The 18,060-nt window shown below is 38.3% G+C and overlaps 1 protein-coding gene across 2 annotated transcripts in view; it reads right to left on the bottom strand.

Moving 5' to 3' along the window:
- Window positions 1-1,129: 1,129 nt before the first annotated feature.
- Window positions 1,130-18,060, bottom strand: part of Tmem65 (transmembrane protein 65) — a 39,927-nt gene continuing 22,996 nt past the window's right edge. For both annotated transcript variants that reach the window (XM_006990665.2, XM_006990666.3), the window contains 6 exons: window positions 15,056-15,100; window positions 12,092-12,159; window positions 7,516-7,570; window positions 6,804-6,846; window positions 4,875-4,980; window positions 1,130-3,843 (listed from right to left, as the gene is read on the bottom strand). In XM_006990665.2, coding sequence (XP_006990727.1) covers window positions 3,742-3,843; window positions 4,875-4,980; window positions 6,804-6,846; window positions 7,516-7,570; window positions 12,092-12,159; window positions 15,056-15,100 — 419 coding nt within the window. In that variant the 3' untranslated portion in view covers window positions 1,130-3,741. The remainder of the gene's footprint in view (window positions 3,844-4,874; window positions 4,981-6,803; window positions 6,847-7,515; window positions 7,571-12,091; window positions 12,160-15,055; window positions 15,101-18,060) is intronic.

The following is an 18,060-nucleotide window of genomic DNA, read 5'->3' as shown; positions in this document are numbered from 1 at the left end:
TGATGAAGCCCCTATTGCACAGTATCTAAGCGCAATGCTGTACACAGGGACACAACTAATTCAAGTCCACAGTAAGCATCAAGGTAAGCATCGACACACCTTGACCACGCCCCGGCTTCCTCAGTGTAAAGCAGGGCAAGGGCACCAGCAGCGACGTTGTGATTAACTGCGGCGACGTGTGTGGGACCCTGCGGCACTCAGCAACAAACAGGCAATGTTGATAAAAAGGGAGATGACAGTGTTGTTACCACCACCATCAATCACGTTAGAGTCCGAAACCCATTCTTCTCATTTCCAAATAATGCATGGGAAGAATGGGAATCCACTTTCTAAGTCCACACAACTTAAAAGAAAAAAAAAAAAAAAACAGATTAAGAGTTTCCAAAAACCAGAGCACCTCTCACAAGGAGTAGGGTGGGGTGGGCATGAAAAACTACAATTCTATTCCCCAGGCACTTCATTACACAGTACAATAAAAATGTCCATAAAGATAAAGCAGAATTCTAAAATGAGGCAGATTTACTTCAAAGCAGTTCACACCACCTTTGGTTGGAGAACAGAAACTTGTATTGTCCTTGTTAGCGGCTGGGAAAGGAGGGTCAGTTTTCTCTTAGCGTGAGTACAGCTGGCCCCGGACAGGTCAGCCACACTCCAGTGAGGGTCCCACAGCCAACAATATTTGGCAGCACAACTCGGTGAGGTGGGGGCTCAAAGCTGGGTGGAAAAGGAGCCTGGGAAGAGTTTGGGTAGGGAGTGGGAACAGGATCAAAATGCACTGGATAAAATCTGCAAGGAACTGACAAATACAACGGAAAACCTTTCCAGTGCTTTCACAACGCCCTGGCGGGAGAAAAGCATGATGGGAACTGAGCATGGCTGAGCAGTGGCATCATTCCTCTCTCAAACTCCACAGGGTTCAGTGACAATGGGGACTTTAAGAGTGTGTGTGTGTGTGTGTGTGTGTGTGTGTGTGTGTGTGTGTGTGTAAACTGCTCCAGGTAGTGTCTCTGTATGCTTGTTGCCTCATAACAAACGTGCATTTATTAATCCTGTTTCCTTCAGTGACAGGATAGCCCAGGCCCTCTGAGAGTAAGAAAACCAAACTTTAAAATCAAAACCACATTCCAAATGTCTTAAAAGATATTTTTTGTTCAATTCTTTCGTAAAAACATTGGTCACTATTTAACATACAGAGGCAACAAAATGCACCCAGTTCACATGCATCAACAAGTCAGTAAATCATAGTACATGAAGAACACAAATTCTGAGCGAATAGTCCTCCAGCTGCTCATGAGACAGTCGGCTGTCCTCCGGAGCTGATAGAGAACAGCCACCACGAGACGGGGAGGTCCAGTTTCGGCTGATGTCCGATTCTCTGTGGTGAAAACACCCAACAAGGGTCCTAAGGAGTCATTCATTTAAAGGGGACCATCTTCAGAAATCACATTGTGCTAAGAACCGTGTCAGGTCAGAACAAGAGCTTGAGAAAACGATACCTTTGGGTGAGGACAAAGAGACTCTGATTTTGTTTGTCTGCTTTTGAAAACTAAGTACTTTAATGGTTCAAAACATTTCATTGATTAAATAGGATTCAAATTTTTTTTGAATGTCTTTCAATGTGAAAGTTACATCTTTCATAGTTTGACAACTCAGACAGCTGAAGATTGAATGAAACTGGCATGATTCTGTTAACAGGAATTCCAGCAGTAAGGACTGCGATAGTTTTAAGAGAAAGAAAAAGGAAATCAGCATTCAAAAGTCCTCTCTAAACTCCAAGATAGGTTTCTGGAAATGGGATTTAATAAGAAGAAAAGTTAAGCACCACAATACAACACTTAAAAACAAAAACAGGAAAGAAAGCCACCAATACACCAAGGACAGACACAAGCACTCACGTATTTACACAGAAAATGAAATAAACATTCTAATCTGTCTATACAAAGGACGGACACAGCACGCACATGTTCACACAGAAAATAAAATAAGCATTTTAATCCATCAGCCTGGAGTCCTCTTCCTGGCGGCCATGTGTGCTATGTGGAAGAAGACACAAAAGACAAATCTGTCTGCCATCTCCAGTCGTGGAATTCTAATTTGATCAAAGGAGAATGCTACTTGAGTATATGAGAATTTGATGTTTTTTTTATACTGTCTATCTTTCCTTAAAATCATGATAAATGGACAGCACTAAACCATCCCTAACTGCAATAGGGGCAGTATATGACACATTTTCCTATGGAAAAGAAATCTTCTTTAAAAAGAGCTCGAAGTAATTATGTGCAAACAAAACTCCCAAATAAGATTTAAAAGGCATAGCCATGCTAAGTTTCTCTTTCCTATCTAGTTAGCAAATATGAATAATTTTAATTCCCCAAAGAATAAACTCTAGCTTCAGTTCCTCTCTTCCATATGTTCAATTAGTCTGTCACATGTAACTTTTTAGTGTATGTAGACCACACGGGAGAAAATTTAAAAGGTTCAGAAAATTAAAACCTAGGCTTCCCACTTGATTCCTTCAGACATACAAGCACAGACAGAGGAGCTCTCACCAACCATGTGCTATAATCACCACGGAAGAAACATCTCCAAAAATGGGAGGAAGACTCTCTCCTCATGTTACATTTGACTAGACTATATAGCAAAGAGCAAAATATGAAATACATGTTATTTCTAAAAAAATTCATCCAAAAATAATCACAAAGCAAGATCTAATGAGATTAGGGTTCTGAGCATGAAATATTTAGACTCATTCCAATCTGATGAGATAAAAACACTTCAGGGGAGAAATCCTTCCAAAGTAATAGAACTGATCCTCACGAACCTTCCAAACACCACTTGAACTCTGCCACTTTCTCTATAAACCCTGAAAGCTTCCCTTTTCTATTTCCCTTAAAAAATTACCATGATTTCCAAATGTCCTATCAAATCCCTTAGTTCATGCTAACTTCCTAATCTTTTAAAAGACGGTGAGCATTGAAGCACTGTCTTTTCCTCACAAACCAGAACTCATGGTGTCGTTAGTCAAAGTTGGGAAATGGAAGGTCAAACGTCAACTAGAAATAAGTACACTTGTTAGCATATATGGGGTATGTAAAAGGAAGGCCAGAAAATTGCTCTTTCTGGCCCTTAAGACAGCGTGGTTCAAAATTAAAATGAACCAGATATACTTAAAATACTTAAATCTGTATTCATTTGGAACAGACGTGAAAGCTTTGAAAATGAGTGAAATCCTATGATTGTAAATGTTTACTCTGAAACAGCAGAGAAGTGATGCCACCAGGCAGGGAGTCAAAATTTTAACTGATATTAGACATCTTAAATAATTTGGAGAGACCCTAGCATTGAATTATAACCATCAATGAAAAAAAAAAAACATAAATAGGTATTTCCATGCATGTACATGTTACATAACAAATAAGCAAATCCCAAGTCAGTACAGTACAGTATCAATGACTAAAAGTTAAATAATATGTTGATACATAGAGAGGAGGAAAAGATAACATATTGATGCCACTGATGAAAAGCATCTCAACAATTTACATAAAATGATACTAAATGGTTTTTAAAAAGATGTCATAAGAAGACCAAGCCACAATAAGTTAGTGTTTCCATAATACATGCTGAATTATTTGATCCCATATCTATACACTGTTACTGTCTTCGCCACTAAATGTTGTGACAGTATTTTTTTAATGACTGAGGTACATTAGTTTACATCTTTTTATAGGTATTCTAAGATGATTAATTTGTCGTTTCCAGTTTTTCATCTTCTTCACCTCCTCCAAAGAAAAACAAAGGGAACATTCCTAGAATGCAGCCAATAGTCACTCCAACAGCCTTGCCCTAAGGAAACAGAGAGAGCATTTCTTAACGTCACGTATCTTCAACAGAGGCATCCTTACATAAACATTGATGACAACGGTCAACTGCCACACACTGAAGTTTCTGCTACACTTGTATTCCTGCTGATTAGAGAAACCTAAGTATTAAAATAAGCTACAAAACACTCAACATGCCATTTTAAGGTTCAGAGGAACAAGGGAAAAGTTTACCATGAACATGACATCAAAGAAATATTCAAGCGGAAAATATTTTTTTAATCATTCATATATTTTAATGTCAGAAGAACAGAACACAGGCAGGGAAAACATGCCAACTATCCTCAGTGTATCTGGATTTGATACCCTTGTATACAGACCTTCAATACTTAATCCCATGTTAGCTATATGAAGATACAGCCAGTATGTGAATATTTTTAAAGTACTAAAGTTTCAGAGGTATAACAAGAACAAATTTGCTATGTCCAGATACTTAAGGTTAGTCCCAAATTCTTATTTCGATCTCAATATTTTGTTCATTTATATTTTAACAGAAAGACTATTCTATTTGGCTCCTGATTGCCCTAGGATGTGACCGCTGCTAAGAGACCCCCCCAATGCCCACCCATTCTATTCAAATCACTTTCACTATCACCCAGGGGAATCAAGGGCCCCCTACTGCTCCCTTTAGAAATGCTGGAGCAGGATGATCTTTGCCTCCATTAATATTTCAATCCACTACTATTTGATCTTTCCTTCACTATCAGTCCACAGAAATGACCACCAATGAACGACTACAGTATGATGGGGATCAGTTCCAGAATAACCACCAATGGATAACAAAACCTTTGGGTGCTCAAGCCCTTAATTAGTCAAGCTGGATAACATTTTTAAAAAATCAGGTATACTTATGGAACTAAAGGGATAACAAACTATTTTTCTGAGAATGTCCAAGGCCTGGGTAACTTTTCTTAGTAACTCCACTCAAATCAATTATAGTCTCAAAACTGCCATTGCTAGCCACCAAGATTCATGCTCATGAGCCACACAACTTACCAGATGTGTGCTAACACGCGTTTGCCACATGTCAACTTGCTTTGGTGTAAGATCAGGAATTGATAGGCCTAACCTGGAAGCCAAGGCCTCAACGTAACCTGCAAGGCTTCAAGAAAACAAAAGAACAAGAGAATTTAAAGACATGCAAATGTCTTCATATAGTAAAAACCAATCACTACAAAGAGAAAGGAGAGTCTTGGCCCTAGACTCCACTCTAGACAAAGCATAAAAATTTTACAACTTCTATAACACATATATATATATATATATATATATATATATATAAAACTCTGGTTTAAAACACTTTCAAATCCACATTTAACACACAGTGACTCAGAGCATTTAATCTCTATCATTATCTTAAGAGACCAATCAAGGTACATGATTTTTTATAAATAATTAAAATCGCTGCACTTATTTCAAACTCAAAGCAAAAGTACTTGAACATATGATTTCATTTGATAACTATGATCAGAAAGTAACAGTTTTTAAAAATTCATCAGACTAATGTACTTAAGAATGACAGCTTAAAACTTTTAGCCTAACCGGGGATTCTAAGTTGCCATCACTGATGGATATAATCTTGTTCTAAGTACTGTCGGGAGGAAAAAGCTTGTCAATTACGCACACTGACAATCATAAGATAGATCCTGGCTTCGGATGTGAAGTGTTTTGAAAGTGTGCATCTGAGAACACAAAAAATGTGATGTTTGAGAGAGACATGAAAACAGAAGGGAGGAAACAGTTCTCAAACGTAAAAGCTCTTTACAAAAACCTTTACACCTCAATCTAAAGTTAAGTGGCTTTAAAATCTATCAGTTGGTTCTATTAATACATCAGAAAGCTATTTAGAAGCTGCTTTATTGTCGATATTAAGCTTGAAGTTTGAAAAACGGGAAATGGAATGTCAGAGGCTGTATCAAGATAAGATTTATGTCAAGAATTCTAGAAATATAAAATCCCAATCATGGCCTTAAAGAAAAAAATTAAAATTAGTTTTGGCCACAAACTCCAGTACAGATACCTAATATTCAGGGTCAAATCACTTATAAAACTGTCTCTGCCTACTGTGAGCTGAAATAGAATCCTATCAGATCCAAACCCAAATCTCAAAATATACCACTTGAGTAGCCAAGAAAGGAAGACGATGTCATGAAGAACAAGAAAGACATGTTTGTCCTAATATTTAATGCCAACTTCCCAGCTTTCCCAGGCCCAGGAAGCAGTGCAGGCCATCTGCCACCTGGAAGGAAGTGAGAAACATGGCTTTTCTCGAAGCAGCCATCCCCCATTTGGGTTATCATTCCTGGCATATGAAAGAAAGAAAAAATGGCCAAGCAAACATACGCTTGGAGGCTGAGGTGTGGCTCAGTGGTAGAGCGCATCCTTAGCATGCATAAAACCCTGTGATTAACCTCTTAACATCTGTGAGAGGGAGGGAAGGAGGGAGGGAAGGAGAGAGGAAGAAGTGGGGAGAGTGATGGACATTACTTCCTTTGTAGATCAGTATCCTCACATCTCTTTATCATTGGGATTTTACAAGTATAAGGAAGTGAGGAAATGACAGAGATTTCTTTTTAATTCTCTGTTCCCATTGGAGATGTCCACAAAATGTATCTTCAGTAAATAGAAACTCCATTTTGCATACATTTTTATCATTTTAGGATACAACATAGTGTATATAACCTAGTGATATGGGTCTATCCAGTCTCAGAACACTGAGTCAGTTTTACAGACTCATTGCCAACAACTGCATTTGATTTCCACCAAATATTTAGTATGACTGATTTAGAAATATTCAACTTAAATTTTTAGTTTTAGCACCCAAAGGAAAATAACTGTCCCTTTAAAAGTCTTGTTAATTAGAAAGGAATAAAGACAAGTACATATAAGCACGTAACTTCAGAAATGAATCATGAATGGACCTACCCAAGTCCAGCTAAATCTGAAACAAGATTTCCCAAAGCAGCAGCTGGAAATTTGAAAAACACACAATGAATTACCAAAACAAAGCCAGCAGAAGTCACAGTATTACATCAAGTGAGAGGCACTGAGTTATGGTCTACTGGAGTCAGCGTATTTCTCTGCTGTAACAACTATGTTAGAAGCAGCTCAGGGAGAGCTCTAGGTGCCAAGAGTTTGACAGACAGCACAATCCTAAAGTCAAAACACCCTACCTCCATTAATAGAGTGTTTACCTCTATAGCAGAAACGTTCTATTCTTACTTCAATATTAAAATTCCGTTCCTGTGTCTCTAGTGTGGTGTTTATTTCGGGGAATTTGGATAGTAGAAGCTCAGGAGCAAAGCTGCATGGGCAACTCCAGATTCAGGAAAGTACAAGAGGAAAACACTTTAAATGTGTAGTGGGAACGCTGAGTTAGGAGACAAACTTGCCTTCACACAGGCAATTGAGTTGAGTAGTGTTACCCACAAGTAACATAAATTAGTTACAATTTCTCAGGAAACAACACCTGCTATATAGAGAAAACTAGGAACCAGAAGAGTAGGATTAGAGATATCCAAACAAATATCTCAATGAGCAAATTCATTTCAAATAAATTGTCTTCTGAACCTAACTTTCTAACATTTTTAAACAATATGCAAACAATAGAATTTTAACATTCGCTATTATTAAATACCTGCCATTGTTGAAATTCCCAAAATAATTCCAATAGACAATTCAATCTGGGTTCCCTGAAAAGTAATTGGGAAAAAAATTAAAGCTGACATGGCCATCAAAGAATATCAACGTGCTAATAAAAACAGACTGTGTAGTAAAATCAACATGCTGCTGCAACATAATTTCACACAAATATATCCATGAATGTGCACAGTATATGAGGTGATTCACTTAATTCTTACACACACACACATACACATATGTATATATGCATGTGTGTGTATATATATGTATATATATACACACATTCGTGAAGAAATAATCAAAACATGTCATCTATTAAAATTGAGCCTCCCTAAAAATAAATAGCAACACATGTAATAATTCTTCACTGAGAATCTAATTTCTTAATTCTACTTTTCTATCACAGAGAAATAAGCTTTAAAACTCCTTGAACAAAAAGATTTACACTTAGATGCTAAATTCTGAAAAACACTGTGCTATTATTTACTCTATCCAGATGTGAAAGACTAGATGATTTTCTAGGAAAGCTGTCATTAGTAAGACTTTCCTCAAGGCTTGTGGTTCCTTAGCCACTAGGCAATGCAGCAGTGAGAAGAGTTAGTCTGACAGACCTACACTAAGAATGAGGACCACTGCATCCCACTGATTTACTCACTGGGAGTCAGAGGTTCCCACATTTATCTTCCCCCGCTGGGGAAAGAAGAGTAGCTCGTGTTTTCCACCCACTTTACAGAGGAGATGAAGGGATCCCCTGGGCTGTCACACACAGGAGGAGGCCTCAAGTCTATTTTGCTAATTCAGTTCCTTCCAATCCTTCACAAAGTGCTGTGGATGTTCTGTATGCTGTGAATATGTGTTGCTCTGATTGATTGATAAATAAGAAGCTGATTGGCTAGTAGCCAGGCAGGAAGTATAGGTGGGATAAGCAGACAAGGAGAATTCTGGGAAGAGGAAAGCTGAATCAGTAGTCGCCAACCTGCCATCCAGGAAGCAACATGTAACAGCACACAGGTAAAGCCACAGAACACGTGGTAACATATAGATTAACAGAAATGGGCTGAGTTTAGTTGTAAGAGCTACTCAGTGGTAGGCCTGAGCTAATGGTCGAGCAGTTTTAATTAATATAAGCCTCTGTGTGTTTACTTGGGTCTGAGCAGCTGCAGACTGGGCAGAACATTGAAAAACTTCAGCTACAGGTAAACTTAGTTTTCAAGAGCTCCCTAGAAAACTGGCGTTGAAAATTTTTTTAAAATTTCAAATCTTAACATTGAGGGGGAAAAAAAGGCTGTCTACTGTGCTATATAAAATGTTCCGCTGCTCAGTCAGTACAGAGCACTAAAGCTGGATGACATTTTCCCCAATTCTCTTGCCCTCTGCTTTCCTCTGCCCCTTGAAGACATAATTCTTGCTAAATATGATCAAACAGCCTGATGCACCACTCTCCCAGACACAAAACATTATAAACTTCTAAAGGCACCTAAAGTAACAGATTTCTGAGGGAAATAAAAAAGAAAGCATAGAAAATAAAAAAAAAAAAAAACACAAAGACACATGTTTTTCTTACATAAATGTAAAGATGTTAGAGCAGAGATGTGCACAGGCCACAGTAAATAATAAACGAGACAGCACCCTTAGCAGCAATGAGTCATTGTCAATGACCCAAGAAAAACCTCTTTAAAAATATCCATCTGAAAAACTGTTTGTGTGAGCTGAAGACGTAGCTCTGTGGGTAGAGTATCTGCTAGTATGCATGAGGTTCTGGGCTTGAGCCCAATCACCCCACACACAGAGAAACAGTAAGAAACAAGAAATATTTGTGTGCTTTATCATTTGGTGAAATTTGGAGTGCTTGAAGGTCCTTCTAAGAGCATAAAAACTTCATATAAATTCAAAGATGTTTTGAGGACAATTTCCCACTTCTTTACTTTGTGATATATTTTTTAAAAATTAATAGATGAGATAGGAATTATGAATAAATCTAACAATAGTTATAAAAGTAACACTTTGTTTATCACCTTAATTACACTTATCTTACAATTAATCTATTCTAAAAAAATTCTATCCTAATTGAATTGTAAAACAAAGCAATTCCCCAAATGACTAAAATATAAATTATAAAAAGCAATGCAGCAATATAAAAGTATAACAAGCTATATACCCTAAGGCTGAGTATTACTAACAGCTAATAAAGGTCTTCTTCACCTTATTATAATTGGCTATACAGAAGCTTGTTCTCATGACTACAAAGAGGGTAGCAGCCAGGAATGCACATCTAACAGGAAGGAGGAAAGTAAGTTTACAGCATGACAGGGCAGAAGACTCAACTCTTTGTCCTGTCTGGAAAACTCACATCTGCTCCACAATGTGAAAGATCATCTGTGCTTTAAAGTATGGTAAAGGGGTAAAAATAAAACAAAACAAACAGAAGAAAAAAAAAACACATTGCTAGGACAGAATGATTACTCATTCCCCTTTCAGAGAGTCTACCCTTGTATTATTTATCTATTTTAATGTCTGGGGTCAAATAAACCACTTCATTGGAAAATGTCACCCTCTCTGAAATGGCCTTCAATATAGGGACAGTCAAAATCATTCCTCTTCATCTGGTGTTGAAGTCAGTGATTTAAAACACCTGTTTCTGTAAAAACTGTATCCAAGGGGATGAATCCTTGAAGACAGATTTCAGTGTATCAGGTTATTAGTGATTTGGAGTTAAGAATCTCAAGTCTGGGAAAACACTCTACTCTGATATACTAAGGAAGAATGAGGCACAGGTCTGAAGGACACAAAATAACAAAACTGAAGTGATTGGAGTCTCTGAGGTGCTCTGCTGGGTTTCTGCTCCATCTCCACACAGACGGTGCTTTAGCTTTCTATAAGGCAGGGTCTGATCAGAGAGAGATCTAAGAAGCTATTAGCTTCCACACTCCTCTCTCTTCAGCCCACCTCCACACACACACCCCACCCTTTGTCAAAGTGCACCATCTCCATGCTGCCAACAGCAGAGGACAGTTTTCAGCATCTGAGTCTTCAGGGTGAGCCTTATTAAGGAAGTTTATTAAAATGGTGGCTGGAGCACTAAAATGTTGCTCTGTGCACAGGCCAAAGTCACTCTGTGACTGCTGACAGTGGCCCCTGAACCCTCTGTGGACCGGGTCCTCATTAATCTGGATGCAAGCATAGAAGACCCTGTGGCAATCAAATCATCTCAAGTGAGCTGACTTCGGATACTCTAACAACACCTGCGGTCTATAAAACAGCTATGTAAACTACTTTAAAAACCTCTATTTTTATAACTAAATCTATTATTCATGTTTCTTCATAGTACAGATAAATTCTAAAATACCAAAAATAAACGCTTCCATCTCCCCTCCCTTCCCACCACCCCCCTCTTCCCCCATCTTTCTGAGTAGCCTCTTCAATAATAGCTAATAGAAAATTCTGAAAGTTAGATTCTGTGAAGCTGACAATACACTCTCAGCGTTCTAATTCAGAGAAGTATTTTTTTTCCCCCAAATGAATCTAAGTAAAAAAAAACCTACCCTTTGGACTCCCAAACTGGTACCCAGAAGGAAATAGGTAATTTATACTTTTTCATCTTTCAAGGATTTAGGTAAACTTCAATCTATTTACTGTTAATATCCAAGAAAGATGACTGCACAAAGCATTCTAAAGGCACATTTAAAAGTTAGCTTTGACTTAACTATGAGAAAATCATTGTCTTTATATAAAATAAAAGTAAATAAACACTGGGAAAGTCTTAAAATACTTGTGTTTTAATCACTAATTTGTTACAAAAGTGTACCAAATATTAGTGTCCACTAAAAGAGATATCATTAATATCAGAAAGGCAAACCAGGCATTCCAGAGCTTGCAATGGTCACAGCAAAGGGGATTTCTTTTATTTACTTATTTTTCATATTATATGCCTTGGTGTTTTGCCATGGGTGCTGGGTTCCCTGGAACTGGAGTTACAGGCAGTTGTGAGCTGTCATGTAGGTGCTGGGAATTGAACCTGGGTCCTCTGGAAGAGCAGCCAGTGCTCTTAACCTCTGAGCCATCTCTCCAGCCCCGGAAGTTTTTTATACTACTACATAATGCAACAAAGGCAGAAGATGTCGTTAAGTGACTCTTAAGACATCTTTGGGTTAAATGTTGAAACTAAAGCCTTGACTATGCCCCAAAACACCTACTAAGATATTCTAGAATGAGAAAATTGAACAAGGAACTAATCAAAACCCTCTCTCTCTCTCTCTCTCTCTCTCTCTCTCTATATATATATATATATATATATATATATATATGTGATGACAAGTCCCAACACGACTAAAGAACACCAGATACATTACATACATCTGCTCCTTAATAAAAATGTTAAAACAGAATTATATAAACCATAAGCATTTGTCTACATGCTTTGCCAAAAGTTTTATGATTAATATACATGATGCTTTAAAATTGAACTTGCTCAATGTTAATTAACTTGATAGGTATAAGATATAAATCATTAGGAATATGTAGAGCACACTGATTTCTTTATTAACTCAAAATAGAAGTGGTGAAAGACTTACTGCAACAATCATAATTGCATTATCCAAAAAGCCAAACCCTATGAAAGGTATCGCATTGTGGAAGAATACTGAAAAACATCAAAACACAGAAAAATATATTTTAAAATTTTGATAACTGTAGAGGGACCCAAACAGGCCACGTAATTAAAGCTTCTAAACAGACTCAGTAACAATCACAGATCCTGTAGCTGCTGTAAGTTTACTTAGAGAAGCTATACTGGGAAACAAACCACAAATATGTAACACATAAAAACAATTTTAGGCCTTTATGTTTTCTTACCAGCAATGCACATACATACAGTTCATGGGAGAGTAAATTCATAAACACAGGAGGACACCACTTTACCGACCCACAGCAGTCTACTTCTTCCTTGTGCCTGAGGACTATCGCAACAGTACTAATCTCTGTAATTGTAATAGTATTTTTTTTTAATGACTACTCTCAAATTCCAGGGAAGGTAACTGACCGCTTTTACTTCCCAGTCTACTTTCAAAAGAAATTTTAGGAAAAGGCTATTGCCTTCACCTGACATCTATGAGCAGTCTCTAACGTCTCAGAACCCACCAGGACTCCTAAGTGCTACTGAAAACTGTAAGAATCGGTATTTGTTCTGCATCAAACTGTGGCTTGAAGGCCTCTTCCTCCTATCCGGTACATAACCTGAAACCTGGGATATGAAAAGTCAAAGCAGGAAAAACATGTTGTTGTTGTTGTTTTTATAATCTAGCCTCACTTTACCAAATTTGTATCTTCAGCACACTGCGTAATGCTGAATGCTGAGTACACAGCAAATGCTAAAAAAATAATTGAGGACTGCTAACCTGCAAAAGAAGCTAATTCCATAGTCAAACAACTGGAGGCATACTGTGAAACAAATTAAAGGCTGGGAACAGGAAAAGACTATTCTATTTGATCATTACAACTTCTAAGGCATAGCCAATGTCAGCTCAATGGACAGCTTTTTTCAATAAACATCAAGAATCTGAGTCTCATACTGTATTTAAAAGCAGTCCTCCCTTAAGCCAGCTGGTTATACTTGTTAGTGACTCCAGATTCTTTTTTCTTTTAACACAGTTAAATATACAATGTAATTAAAAATATAATCCAAAAGTTAGGAAAATGTGATATTCTATGGTGACTTCTCTACCATCAGGGAAAGCCAGTAGGCAGTAATTTTAAAAAATTAACACTTCTATTCACAACTACTATCAAAGAAATACCATATTCAGCATAATAATATGCACTATCGTGTATAGATTACTATAGTTACATTGGCAGTACACAATAGATATTTCGGATCTCTGCTTGTCACAGTAACAATGTTTATGATGAAAAGCAGAATATCCTGTTGTGATTATTACTGTGAAAGGTATCAAGATGTAAAAGTCAAATGTCACATTCATGAAATAGGATTCACCTCAAGAGCCCAGCCTTACTTCTCTGGCTTTTCACCTAAGCCCATTGGACACCGACTGAACATTCGACTTTTTATAGTAAACAGCTTCCAAAACATGCACACAACCCTCCCTCCCAACTACAAATAAACTCAATAGGTAACTAGGTACACGGAAAATTTTAAAGTCACCCAAAGAAGCCCACACAGTGAAGGGAAACCTGTCTGGGTGTATCTAGACACAGCCTTCTCCATGGCTTCTGGAACACAAATATGAGGAAATAACCAAGAAACCAGCTGAGATTACTTAGTGTTTGAATATGTGATGGCACCTCTAAACACAGCCAGTTAGGAATCCCTTAAAACAAGGTGTTGATGGCATTAAGGTCGCACTACTAGTTCATCCTGGTAGAAGTCTGGTCAGTAAAGCTAAGGCATACTGCCATACTCATCAACTAATGAACTATGAAGTAGGTCTTTATGTTTATATTTAAATAAATTTGCCTTATAAATAAAAAAACTACTTTTAATTCAAAGGAGGAAAATAGTTTCGCAAAGAAAAAGTATGCACTGGGCACCCTACTGGGCACCCCAGCTGTAAAGACATATAAAACTTGGTTTCCACATCTCAAAGGATTGAGACGTAGAAACCTAACCACATAAACAGTTCATTTCAACATCACCTACAAAAAATGGGAATAGTACCGCATGCACTATCAGTACCGGGTTAGGAGTATGGGCCGGGAGAATCAGGAAGGATTACCTGGGAAGAGAGATCTTAAAGAATTCTTAACTTGTTTTGGTTTTTGAGGAAAGTTACTAATTCCTAACATAAATATATTCTACCTATGAGAGGAAAAAGGGAGCTATCATTAGTTTTTCCTAGTCATTTGAATTTGCCCTCCAGTGAAGAGTGATCTACTAATTCGCTCTTTCTTCAGCCCCCTCTGGCAAACACTACTCCATAGCTAAGCAGTTGTTAGCAATGACATTTAATATTTAATCACCCACTTAATTACCACCTCCTCAAATTCACCGGCACACGTTTCAATGAGTCTTTTCTACTGTCTTTTCATAAGACCCTAAACTGTTTTACATGGCTCCCAGGTTAACCTGCAACATTCCTATCCTAACAGAACACGGCTGAGCTCCATAATGAGGCTTCTTCCTCCTCAGACGAACTTCTCTTACTTTTTTATAGCTACGAACGCTACCCAGAAATACTCTCTGCATCAGAGAACAGTTAGCCTGAATCTAAAATTAAGTTCTGCAGTTACCTAATTTAAATTTTGCCGAGGAAGTAAATATAACACACATTTTCCTGCAAATTAAGAAATCTTCTAACATAAATTTACTTTTATTACTAGATAAGAACATATAAAAATATTAGTTATCCCATAATATTATGATATATCTTCAACAAGGTTTAGAAAGTACTCCTAGATGAAAAACAGGATAATCCATTCTACCAGAAAGGTTTAATTTGCTGACTTCTGTGCTATTATAAGAAACAGTTCCTTCAGGTCCAAAAGAGAGATGCATATCAATTTCACAATTATAGAACCATTACCGTATCTCAGTTGTCCTGGAGTGGGTGGTTGAGCTTCCAATTTTTCTAAAGGGGAAGAAAAGGTACGGAGCAAGAATTAGTTACTACGGTAGAGCAACAGACTTAGGAAATGGAAAGATATATTTAGGTTAGCTGATCAAAATCATCCATTTTAAAGAATATTGGTTTGGAGTAAATGACAAGATCAGGCGCTAAGCAGCTTCGGCCATATGCTGTGGTCACACACATGGGATCTCTTCTATTTAGGTCATGACAGCACTGTGCAGGAACCCATGTGCGTCTGTTACAGTAGAATCCCATCCCAGAAACATAACTTGTCTTTAAATGGAAACTCTGGATGACTTAACAAATGTCCAATACTGACAGCAGAAAAAAAAAGACACTCAAATATGCTTATATTAGTTTATTTTTTTAGAGATGGACTTATTATGCAATCCAAGTTGGCCCTGAATCCCCAATCTTCTTGCCCCACGTTCCAAGACTGAAATAACAGTCCTGTGCCACCACAGTCACTTGGAAATTACATTGTAAAATCAATGTCATTACGACAATGGTGTTACTGGCTTGTATAATGTCCATTTAACAATACACTGAATGTTTGAATTTTCAAAACTGTACTACTAGAATAAGTAGTCTACACACTAAAACAACCAAAAAAAGGCACAGTGTTTTCATTTAAAATAACAAGTAATTATATATCATGTATAATGTATGGCAAACACTTGATCTTTAGTCAAAAAGCCAAGAGGCAATATGTAATATATGACATAAAGTTTTTCCAAGTATTAACAAAAGCATCATGTCATTACATTTAAAATTATCTAGGTAAATAATTTAACTAAATTTAGAATTATTACAAAATGCAACTAAGCTAGTCACTCAATCACAACACCTCACCATCTGTGAAAGCAGAAAGGATCTTCTTCTACCTGCTCTTTCCTCATCCAGCCAAGTGGAATGAGTTGGTCACAGAGAAGAACCTGTATAGATTTGTTTCCCAGAGCTCCTATAACAAAAGTTTGGCTCCCAGTGCAGCAGTATTCAGAGATGGGACTTGAGGGAAGTGACCGGCTCCCTGGGGCCCTGACTTCATCACAGATTCATCCTTTACAGAGCTGTGGAACTGTGGCATTGTTGGGAGGAGGCGGAAAGTAGGATGTGGGTCCTAACTGGAAGACACGCTTGGAAAGATACACCTTCTTTGTGCCCAGCCCCCTCCAGTTCTGCGTCCTGGCCACCATGAGGTAAGCTGCTTTGCTCCATGTCCTTCTGCCATGATGGTCTGTCTGTCTCATCATCACCCAGAAGCAATGGGGCCAACCAACCAAGGACTGAGCCATCTGAGGCTGTGAGTCAAGATGAATCTTTCCCTTAAGTTCTTTTTCTTATATTTGGTCAAAGCCGCAAACACTGAGTAACACGGTGGAGAAATATTTTCCATCACATTTGAGAAGAGACTAATACTAAAAACAAAGCCTAACAAATAAAACCAAAATAGGAAGTTTCAGGGCTGGAGATCTAGTCCAGGGATAGAGTGCTTGTGCATCAAGTACAAGGCTGTAGGCTCAGTACCTGGGAGGGTCAATTTTTGAAATCAAAGGGAGGGGAAAACTGAGAATTATAGACCAGCTTCCTTCATGAACACACTTATTTGTGAACACACAAATACTAAAGTAATTTAATATTAGGAAACTAACTTCTGCCAGGCAGTGGTGACTCATGCCTTTGATCCCAGCACTCAGGAGGCAGAGGCAGGTGGATGTCTGTGAGTTTGAGGCCAGCTTGGTCTACAGAGTGAGTTCTGGGACATCCAGGGCCACACAGAGAAAGCCTGTCTCCAAACAAAAACAGGATAGCTTGTACAGTCCTGTAACTACTAAGTGTTTGGGTAGGAGCTCCACCTGGCACCCTGGCATCCCTATACCCAAAGAGTCTGGAATGTTCTGGTAGAAGAACCACCTCATCTCTTTGCCCAAAACCGCCCCTTCAAAGCCCACCAAACACAGCTCCTCCCCCAGAGAGGCTCAAGACCACTCCCACAGGGTATAAAGCTACATCCCAGAAAATAGACATGTGGTTCTTCTGGTCTCCTCTTTGAGGGGCTGGGGAATCAACCAGGGAATGCTTTACCCATTAAACCTGGGCTTTTCCAACTCAGTCTGATTCGGTTGAATTTGAATTGCTGCGTCGGCAGAGAGTCCTTCCGGGTGCAAAGACTTATCCCTAAGGAACAGTTCATTTTCATTCCTTGAGGACTGGGATACGGTGCCACATCAGAATCCTCCCTGTGAAGCAGCATTAGTATTTTCTAAGAAAGGCAGATAGAACTGAAGGGAGCTGCTAAACAAACCACACGGGAATCAGAAAATAACATTTCTCCTCCTATTTCAGAAATAAAAATTTGTTTAACCCAGACTCTCTTAAATTTGTTATACGTAAGCTTTATACTGTGTTCATGTAAAGAAAATGGCAAGTCAGTGAAGAGGGGGCCAACGAGAAACAAAAACCAGGAAAATGCAGGTTTTTAAAGGAAATAATTGGCGGTTTGGTGTCAAATAGACTTTTTCTTTTTCTATTTTCTTTTCTTCTTTTTTTTTTTTAATCTTGAGAAGAAACCCAGGCCACCCCGGAGTCTGGAGCCTCACTGCCGGAGCACACATTTGTCAGCCCCGCCACCCTCTGCTTTACTGCTCAGCCATTCCGAGGTCCCCGGCCCTCGAGTCAGTTCACGGGCAGACAGACACCACAGGGCCAGTGGCCTGAGACAGCAGAGGAGTCATCCCAGCTGCACCCGATGGATGCTGCTTGGCACGAAGGTTCCAGAACCCCTCGGTTATGCTCTAGATTTACTTCGAATTCTCAGCCAACTGTTTGGTTGTTTTTCCTTCTGTATCTAAAGTGGCATCTGGTGGGAGAGGAAATTACTAACTGTAGGTTAGGTTCTAATAAACTGAACTCCAGTTAATTAGGTTTTTCATTTCACTATACTGGAAAATATCCAAGAA

The sequence above is a fragment of the Peromyscus maniculatus genome, chromosome 20 (assembly GCF_049852395.1).
Source record: "Peromyscus maniculatus bairdii isolate BWxNUB_F1_BW_parent chromosome 20, HU_Pman_BW_mat_3.1, whole genome shotgun sequence".
Classification (NCBI taxonomy): domain Eukaryota; kingdom Metazoa; phylum Chordata; class Mammalia; order Rodentia; family Cricetidae; genus Peromyscus; species Peromyscus maniculatus.
This window is presented reverse-complemented; position numbering and strand designations above follow the sequence as displayed.